Source organism: Sphaerodactylus townsendi, linkage group LG04 (genome assembly GCF_021028975.2).
Source record: "Sphaerodactylus townsendi isolate TG3544 linkage group LG04, MPM_Stown_v2.3, whole genome shotgun sequence".
NCBI lineage: Eukaryota > Metazoa > Chordata > Lepidosauria > Squamata > Sphaerodactylidae > Sphaerodactylus > Sphaerodactylus townsendi.
This window is the reverse complement of record NC_059428.1, coordinates 138,555,473-138,565,699: the sequence shown is the minus strand read 5'-3', so window position 1 is coordinate 138,565,699 and position 10,227 is coordinate 138,555,473. Positions and strand designations below refer to the sequence as shown.

The 10,227-nt window shown below is 51.7% G+C and overlaps 1 protein-coding gene across 1 annotated transcript; it reads left to right on the top strand.

Moving 5' to 3' along the window:
- Positions 1 to 8,437: 8,437 nt before the first annotated feature.
- MPG (N-methylpurine DNA glycosylase) lies at positions 8,438 to 10,203 on the top strand. Its single transcript, XM_048493877.1, has 3 exons — positions 8,438 to 8,801; positions 9,300 to 9,504; positions 9,679 to 10,203. Exons 1-3 carry the CDS (start codon positions 8,709 to 8,711, stop codon positions 10,110 to 10,112), a joined length of 732 nt encoding a protein of 243 aa, XP_048349834.1. The 5' UTR covers positions 8,438 to 8,708; the 3' UTR covers positions 10,113 to 10,203.
- Positions 10,204 to 10,227: the final 24 nt, after the last annotated feature.

Sequence of the window (10,227 nt, the reverse complement as noted above, 5' to 3'; positions counted from 1 at the left end):
AGGCTGGCACCAACAGAGGCCCACTGAGAAGCACAAGAATGCCGCCATTTAGAGCGGCGTCATCTGCCCTTTAAGCAAAGGGATCGCTGGAGCCTCCGGGCCAAAAGAATGGAGTCAACAGCCTCTTTCTTTCCTTCCTGGGGGGCTGCTGCAAACCATTCCAACAGCGAGGAGCTGAAGCCAGGCCTTGAGAGGTGGTGCCAACCTTGGCCTCTACTCTGACCACCATTTGAGACTGGGCTGGCACTCGCAGAGCTTTTGGGTTGCCACACAGTGGCAGTACCCAGGCAGAAGGGCTGTCTCCCGTTGGGGCCTCTCTGCTGACTTAATTCCCCCCCAAGTGATGGAAGAGTGAGGAAGACAAGGATGTACATCAGGGGTCCCCAAACTTTTTAAACAGGGGGCCAGTTCACTGTCCCTCAGACTGTTGGAGGGCCGGACTAAAAAAAACTATGAACAAATTCCTATGCACAAATGATTGTAAAATGTTTGATTTCACCTTTCAGCCTTTCTGTCATGGTCTATTTTTAGAATAGTGACCAAAGTATGTCAAGTACAGGGTGGGCTCCAAATATTGTTGGGGAGGCTGTGGAATACCTTCCCCTGTAAAAAAAAAAAAAAGCAGAACTTTCCCAATGAAGCATTCCATCTAACCCAGGATCAGGTATCTTCCTGGGTTCTTTCCTCCCTAGCAGCCAGCGAGCGATTCGCCAGCCTGGCTGATGCCAATGGGAGTGAGGCGGAACAGAAAGCCTGAGAGCAACACATGGAGTAGCTGAGAGGGAAGGGCGGAGCAGGCACTGCCACATGTAAGGTTTCCAACTCTGGGTCAGAAAATGCATGGAGATTTGGGGGTGCCATCATGTAACTGCAATCAACAGCCGTTGGGGCCGGTTCCTCCTCTCCCTCGAGCCCCCACTGCACATGAATGGAGCCATCTCCGCCGTGCCTGGCGGGCCGGATAAATGCCTTCAGGGGGCCACATTTGGCCCCCAGGCCGTAGTTTGGGGGCCCCTGATGTACATGAAGGGAGAAACAACACCTCGTAGTGTGTTTTCCCGTTGCACAACGAGCAGAGCGCACTGGTGGCTAAGCACAGCGTAAGCTTACCTGCGCACATGTGTGTGTGAGTTTGCAAGTGAGCTTTGGCACAAAGAAAAGTCAGAGTCATTCATAGTTTCTAAGCTAATAAAAAGAGTATTTATTAGTGAACTCCATTCTGGATAGAAAGGTAGGTAGATAGGTTCACTAATCTATCCTATTCTAGCTGGATGGAGACAGATGCACGGAGTACCCATCCTCCCTCTAGGCATGGTGAAAGTAAGAAGGAGAAGTGTGCAAGAAGAAGGTGGAAGGAAGGAAGTCCCTGAGAGTAGCAATTTAACATCAAAGGGATAGAGCCAGCATGATAAGAGTAAAGGTGTCAATCCCTGGGTCCCTATCTAGCCACTGGCTAACTAGTAAAACCCCCTCTGTGGGTTGAGGCAGGAAACAGTGTAAAGTCCTTCTCTTCCAACAGTGCAGATGGGGTGTCAGCAGGGAGGGAGGGACGGTGGTGGTGGGGGCAGCCCCTGAAGACCCTCTTCTGAGCTACACTGAAGTTGTTCCTGCATTCTAAGGAGCTCTCCCCTTCCCCCCATCACTTGGCCTTGGCTATGGCAGCTACTTTTGTGGCCCTCCAAGGCAGACAACCAGGGAGACAATCAGGCTGCAGAATACGTGGTCAGCATCCACCACATTAGGCAGAGCGGGTCACGTGCTGGTGTCTGCCCAATGTGGTGGATGCTGGCCACGTATTCTGCAGCCTGGTTGAATGACCTCAGCAGACATGAAGGGACTTTGGAGGAGGACCAATCCGTGGAATCTGCGCCTCAGAAGGTGCCTTGGAGATCATCTAGTTTTTCTTTTCCTCCCAGCCCAACTGCATTGTTGTGGTTTACTGGGAATCTTTTTATCTTGCAGTCTACTGATGGAGTGGTGTTATCATATTATGTAATTTGCTTATTGATGGATTTAAATTTTTATCTCCCTTTTGGTCGGACAGTTACTATTTTTTACCATCTCCACTATGTGTAGCTGCTTCTGCCTTCTGGAGCAAGAGAGGAACCGCCTGCTGCTCCCTCTTCCACTGCTGAGATCTTTGGATCTGTCGCTTGCAGACCTCTTGCCCTCAGTGCTGCAGTTTTGCTAGTGTCTAGGACCAGGAGTCATGGGTTCAGGGTGCAGGAAAGGACATTCCACCTAAACCTTAGGAAGAACTTCCTGAGTGGAATATGCGTGGGGGTGGAGTCTCCTTGGAAGGAGGAGGAGGAGTTTGGATTTATATCCCCCTTTTCTCTCCTGCAGGAGACTCAAAGGGGCTGACAATCTCCTTCCCCCCTCACAACTAACACCCTGTGAGGTGGGTGGGGCTGAGAGAGCTCCGAGAAGCTGTGACTAGCCCAAGGTCACCCAGCTGGCGTGTGTGTGAGTGCACAGGCTACTCTGAATTCCCCAGATAAGCCTCCACAGCTCAGGCGGCAGAGCTGGGAATCAAACCCGGTTCCTCCAGATTAGATACACGAGCTCTTAACCTCCTACGCCACTGCTGCTCCTTTTCAACAGAGGCTGGATGTATTGTTGAAGGCTTTCACAGCCGGAATCACTAGGGTGCTGAGGGTTTTCCGGATTGTATGGCCGTGTTCCAGTTGCTTTTTCTCCTGACGTTTCACCTGCATCTGAAGATGCCAGCCGCAGATGCAGGCGAAACATCAGGAGAAAATGTTACCGGAACACAGCCATACAACCCGGAAAACCCACACCACCATAGAGGCTGCACTGCCATCTCTCAGGAGTTCTTTCATGGGGTGTTCCTCCATTGCAGCGGGTTGGACTGGATGGCCCTGATGGTCTCTTCTAACTCATGATTTTCATGATTAAATGTGGAGCCTGCACCCAGGACCCCAGTGCAAAACAGAGAAGTCTGTCTCCCCAAGTTTGAGTCTCTAAATCTGTGTTTTTAGTATCTGCATCCTGCCCCCCGCCTGCCCGGCCTCCCTGTTGTTTGAGGCCCCACCCTGAAAGGCTCTCACAGGGGTCATCTGAGGCACTGCCTGGTGAAATGCACCCTTCATATGTCATTGTAAAACTCCTGGGCAGTTTGTAGGACAAGAATGGTGCAATGAGCTGCATCTCCCTTCTGGAAGATGCAAACTGCTATTTTAAAAGCAGGGGCATCCAGATGGGAGGGGGCACGGGGCACTCCTCCAGGCCATGCTCAGTGCTGTGTGTTCGCCCCTTGAGTGGAATAGGAACTGCCCACTCCAGAGGCACAAGGGACCCAGACAGACCCTGCAGGGTTTCTTCTTTTCCTGATCTCAAGACCTGGATTGTGTCCAGCAGGCTCGATCCAGTGTTGTCCAAGCAGGGCGGCTGTTTTAGTTCATAGTAGTCTTCCGTCCTGACCCTGACACTCCTTGACTGTCTCCCTGGCGGGGGGGGGGGGGGGGGCCACGTGCTCCCCAAGGGCTTGCCAAAACAGCCTCCTGCCTGGGACCCTCTGTATGCTGAGCAGCCACTGAGTTATAGCTTCACCCCAGAGGGGAACGTTCAACTTCTGGAGCAGATGTGAGCGCCTGAGCTCATCTGCACCGTGTCCCATACACTGAAGCACCCAGAACAACCACAGCAGGGGTCTGTGGCTCCAAAAGAGGCCCTTCGGAGCAGAGATCCCGTTATCTGCCTGGTTTGAAACCTATAAAGAGGGCTTGTCTACTTATTCTAAAGATAGTGATTGAAACACACCAGAGTGGGGGGAAGGCTCTCTAAGGAGAGCTGCTTGGAAGGCTCCCCCCACCCCCAGATGTGCACAAACGGCCCAGGAGTGCCTCTGTTCGTGTGGGGGTGTTTTCCATTTGGGTTATATTTAACCCTCGTGAAATGACTGAACAATTTCCCAGTAAGTGAATGTCAGCCAGCACACTAGTGGCAGCTCTTGGCTGCTGGGATTGTTTAGTTTAAACATTTGTGTCCCACCCTGCGCCTAGAGAATTGGTTTCTGGCTGGCCTGCGGTCTCTTGAAACCAGCCACATCCTCATGGAAATACATTTTCCACTTAAAACACCAGAGAAAGCGCTGAAGAATTAAAAAAGGATGACAATGAGATGCTGAGGAACAGCCGTTCAGCGGAGAAGATCCCTCACTGCAGGGCAAAAGGCAGCGTGGGAAATAACCACCAGCAGAATAACCCCCGCTGGAAAACCTGGAAGGATCAGAGGTACCAAGCAGAAAGAACAAAGAAGAAATGTTACACACTTATGCTGTCCAGTGACTTAATTATATTAACAAATTCATACACTTAATATCAATATTCCACATTATCCCCATAAACAAGGGGTGTATACAACCATAACAGTGTTCAATATTAAATATCCAAAATGGATTGTCCAATCTTCCAACAAGTAGGTTACTGTCAATGTTGTAATCTGTCTGTCTTGCAGATACTTCCTGGGTGACTCTGCTTTGTTTTATATCGTGCTTGTCACTATCCAACAGACTTATATCCACAAGCACGACATTGACAGTAACCTACTTGTTGGAAGATTGGACAATCCATTTTAGATATTTAATATTGAACACTGTTTATTTATTTATTATATTTATATACCGCCCTCCCTCGGAGGGCTCAGGGCGGTGAACAACAGACATAAATAGAGCACAATAAAATCAAGACAAAAATCAGTTAAATATTAATTAATTTGGCTCTATATAAAATAAGCCCCACTCCATTAAAACGCAGCACACTAAATCAGCATAACAGATGGCACCTACAATCAAGTCCCCTAAAAAAGAGAGAGGGAGGGGGGACAGCAGGATCCACTGATGTTATAAAAGGAGGGGGGGCATCAGCGGCCAGCCTCCCCAAAGGCCCGGCGGAACAGCTCAGTCTTACAGGCCCTGCGGAACTCATTGAGATCCCGCAGGGCCCTGACAGCTGGAGGGAGAGCGTTCCACCAGGCCGGGGCCAGAGCTGTAAAGGCCCTGGCCCGGATGGAGGCTAGCCGCATCATTGAGGGGCCAGGGATCACCAGTAAATTGGCCTCTGCTGAACGCAGAGACCGATTCAGGACATATGGGGTAAGATGATCCCGCAAGTACAGAAGTCCCATATTATAGGGATAATATGGAATATTGATATTAAGTGTATGCATTTGTTAAAATAATTAAGCCACTGGGCAGCATAAGCGTGTTACGTTTCTTCTTTGTTCTTTCTACTTGAGTCTTCCATTCACACTGGTCGCATTGTTGCTGGGGATCAGTGGCACCACAAAGACCTCATGCCAGCCTCCAAGGGCAGGTGCTGCCCTGCTTCTGTGCCACACCTGAGCGCAGCCTGCTCTTTCCTGCCCTCTGCCCTGCCTCCAAGAAGGAGGGAGGCTGAACAAGGTCTCCAGTCAAGATCTTGAAGGGTGGGCAAGAAGTCCTCAAACGGTTTAGGGCTTTGTAGGTTGTGTGAGGAGAGAGTCTTGGACTTAGAAAGCCCAGATTCAGATCCCCGCTCGTGCCATGGAAGCCTGCTGGGCGACCTTGCGACTCACTCCCTCTCTGCCCTGACCCTGTTTTGCAAGTATTTGGAAGAATACCAGGGGCAAAAGCATTTGGCAACACAATACCAGGTTTGCGAGAGACAGCCAGGCAATGGCAAACCGTCTCCAAGTGTCTCTTGCCTCAAAAACCCTAGTTATAACTCAGCTGTGACAGCAAAAAAGAAACATGTTTACCTGTATTGTCAAAGGCTTTCACAGCTGGAATCAGTAGCGTGTTGTGGGTTTTCTGGGTTGTATGGCCGTGTTCCAGTAGCACTTTCTCCTGATGTTTCGCCTGCATCTGTGGCTGGAATGCATTGAAACATCAGGATAAAATGCTACAGCCATACAACCCAGAAAACCCACAACACGCTAAACATGGTTACCGTCCAGTACTTTCAACTGAGCCTGCAAGCAGAGAAGCCCCCAATTTAGTTGCTGGGAGACGAGTGGGATGCGACCTCTGTAGTGGTTGTCAGCCATCTTATACTAGGCTTAAGAGTTTCCAGCCTGCTTGCAGAGGTTGCTTTGTGGATGTCTAAATCGGGTGTGATCAGCATGCCTGTGGGACAAATCCAAGCCACGTTCCGCATGTCCACTAAGAGCTGCAGCAGGTGAGCTCTATGCATACAGTTGGCAGTTGGCACGTGACAGTGTGCCGCATCTGGGCCTTCAGACCAGCGCGGTGGCTCTATCCGAATAGCTGATCTGGAGGCAGCTTTGCACTTTGCTCTTCTGCATCTGGATATGTTCAGGCTTTCAAGATTCCTTTCCGGGTTCCAGCTGGGATGCCAGGAAGGAGTGTTGCTCAGCCACAGCACAACCACACCCTGCTCTCTGGGGCCTGCTCACAAACAGACCTGCCAGCTGCTCTTGACAGAGGCAGGCGTGTCCACCCTGGCACACATCCAAGGGTAGCAAGCCAGGCACGTCTGGGGAGCTGGGACTGCGACTGAAGCAAAGGCAGCCCCCTCCCTCCCCTCCAGTACATCTGCACACTTCAATCACGGAGGCAGGAAGCCACATAACACTTCCTCTGCTAATAGGAAGGAAGCAGCCAGTGAGATCATTCCAGCCCTTGGACTGCACAGCGTGTGGCCAAGGACACAGTCCAGTGTTGAAAAAAGGTGCCTGGCCTCTTCACAGGGGTCCTGCTGCAAACCAAGGGAGATGGGAGATGGGTAACCCCTCAGCTAAAAAGAATAGCAGGCCACACCCATACTGCCATCCACCCTCTGGTTTTGCCAATGGAATAGTCTGATACCAACATAAATGACAACAGTAGGACAAGAACACCCACCTTGACTTTAAATTTTTTGGTGCTTCATGATGGAGAAAAGGAAACTTCCCTGAGGTCAGGCAGTGGTTGGGGGGAGGGGGGAATCTGGACATGCTGAATCTTTTCTTCACAGTTTAGGCCAATAGGTAGCCCTGCGCCTATTTTTGTCTCTGGGGCTTTCAGAATGCAGTTGACAGATTATCAGGGAGAGACTGTTCAATTCTTATTCACTGAAGATTTGCATGCATGTAAAAGTTCATTTCATAAGTAGCCCCTCTAAAGGAACACTTTAAGAACTAATCAAACCTCATTACCTTTACACAGAAAGTGTAACTGTGTAGGAACACCCACAGTCCGTGTTTTCTTTTCTGCATTTATATTCTTGCCATTTTGGTTAAAACTAGATGCTGAAATTGAAGTGTAACTCTATTCGTAATTGGATGTGTTGCTTGCCCAAATCTTAATTCCCTCTCTGCTTTAATAGCATCTGTTGCCAGCCTTATTTTAACTTTGATCTGAAATGAGTTTTTATTCGATTTTTATTTAAATGCATTTTAATTAGGTCGGATTAAGTTTTAATTATTATAACCGTTTGACTGTTTTTATTCTGTAAGTGCTTTAACTATTTACGCGTTTATTAAACAGATTTTATGTACTGTTTATTGCTGTGAGACGTTCAGAGCACTTGTGGAGAGAGCGGTATACAAATAAAAATAAACACATTAGAACACTGTTTTCTTTGCAGTGACAGGTGGACTTTATATTTTATGGAGCCACTCCACAGCTGTAGTACAGAGAGCCTGGGCGGGGTAGTGGTTTGGTCTGAGAGACCAGGGCAGGAGGAGACTGCAGAAACTCATGAAGTTGGAGGAATCAAGGCTACCAGGCTGGGACCTTGATTTATTTCTCTATAAGCTCTTAACACCTTGTTTAAGGTAACTGCAAAGTTGTTGAGAACTAGTGGGAAGGGAGTTGTTTATTTTTGCTGTATTGTAAATGTTAGAATTTATTGTTTCAGGGCTTTCTGTGTATATAGTTGATGGGAGCTCTTTTGGGGACCTTTGTCATTTTGAATCCAGTTCACCAAGCCTCTGAAGTCTTCATAAGCCAACCACCAGCAGGAAGAATTGGACTCGGCATTACAAGACTGTAAGTGGAAGGACTTGCAATGCCAGTCAACAGGACTGTGAAGTGTTAATGTTAAATGTTAATGTTTAATAAGTGTTATTTGTTAAGAAAAATAAACCATTTTGTTTTAAATTTAGTTGTTGCAACTCCTTCCAAGTTCTGCCCCACAGAACCCACAGTTAGAGCTTACATTAGCATCTTTGGGGCGGGGGAAATTGTGTCTAAATGGAAGTGAAGAAAAAAAGTTTTAAAAATCTGACTCATTACAGATAATAAAATATTTCACAGGCCACGTTTAGCGCGATTTCCCACCATTCCCATTTTTCCATGGGGGGAGGGGGGCTTCCCAGCTGCTCTCGGCAAAGCTGCCCGTGCGATCCCCTCCCCAGCTCCTTAGGTCACCGCCGGTGCCCCCGTCGACCTCTGGCGGGCCCTTCAGGGCAGGAGGGGTCTGGCCGGGTCAATGGACACGTGAACGCGTAGCGGCCGCAGAAAGGCTGCGCGCGGGTCCTGCCTGGAGACCGGGCCGACACGTGTCGGGGAGCGGGGCGCCGCCTGCCGCAGTTGTTGTTTGCCGGGTCTGTCGCCAGGGGAGGAGAGGCGGGACCCCACGCGCTCGGCGGCCTCCGCCACCCCCGGCCGCCCGTGCGCCCACCGGCGGAAGCTGACCCCCCCTCCCGTGGGTGGGGGGGCTTCCGGAGAGGGGGCGGTGCCAGGACGGCTGTCTGCGGCTCTCATGGCCGGGCATCTGCAGCTCTCGGGGCGCCGCCTGGGCGACGACTTCTTCGGCCGGCCCTGCGTCAGCCTCGCCAAGGCCCTGCTCGGACAGGCGAGTGGGCCCACCGGGGGGTGGGAGGTGCCGCACAGTTACTCTAGGAACTCCCGTTTCTCGCGCGCTCTATAGGGGCTCATCGATTTCACCCTCCATATTTCCCCCCTTTTTAGTCCTCAAGACACAGCCGACTTACGGCGACCCAGTCGCGTTTTCAAAGCAAAAGACGTCGAAGGAGGTCTTCCGTTGCTCCGCCTCCCGCCCTTGGAGGCCTCCCATCCAAATAGGATCCATAGGGTGTGAGCCATCTCACCAAGGCAAGCCGCTGCATTAGCAGGAGGCCTCCTGGCCTCACCAGGGGCTCGGCTACCCTCCTTGCGATGGGGGGCTGTCAGTTCCAGGTGAGGCCAGCCCAGGAGATGTGGGGGCAGGGACACGATGCCCTCCTAAGCAGGTATCAAGGAGCTCTTCATCCCCACCTGGAACTGAGCCTCCCTACCTGGGTCGGGAGGATTTGCCACTCTGGCCACAGCCCTTCTTGGCTCTGCTTTTCAGGTGTTGGTGCGGAGGCTCCCCGATGGAAGAGAGCTCCGGGGGCGCATTGTGGAGACCGAGGCATACCTGGGGGGCGATGACACCGCTTCTCACTCCCGGGGCGGGAGGCGGACAGCCCGGAACGCCGGCATGTTCATGAAGCCAGGCACCCTCTACGTGTACCAGATCTACGGCATCTACTTCTGCATGAATATCTCCAGTGACGGTGAGCAGAAGGTCTTGCTTGGGTTCCTAACATGGAGACTGCAGCCCCCAAGAGGGGGTCGTGAAGGGAACCTTCCGGGTTTGGGTGGGGGGAGGCTGGGCCTTCTGCCACAGCAATGGCAGTGAGGGAGGGTCCACATGCAGCCCTGGGCTGACCCTCACTTCACTTTGTTAGGAGAGGGGGCGGCCGTTCTCCTGCGCTCCTTGGAGCCCCTCCAAGGCCTGGAGGTTATGAGGCAGCTGCGGCAGCGCCAGCGCAAAGGCCTCAGCAAGCCCCCCAAGGACTGGCAGCTCTGCAACGGGCCCGCCAAGCTGTGCCAGGCTCTGGCCATCGACAAGGGCTTCGACCAGGACAACCTGGCTAGTGCCCCATGCGTGTGGGTGGAGCCTGGCCCGCAGGTCCTCATGGACGATGCCCTCGTCTGCAGCACCCGCATCGGCATCAGTGGCGACTGGGCCCACAAGCCCCTGCGTTTCTACCTCCGTGGCAACAGGTGTGTGAGCGTGGCTGACAAGGCAGCCGAGCAAGCCCTGGGGCAGGCAGTAGAAGCGCTGGGGGCAGCAGGACCTGGAAGTGCAGCGTGCGAGGAAGGGCTCTGGGTCCACTGATCCCCCAGGGGCTGGCTGCACAGGGAAACTGCATGGTGCTCTGTTTGGGTTGAGGGTTGTTTTTTGTAAGAATAAACTTCTTTCCCCGCTATGGTGCCTTCCTTGACTGACTGGA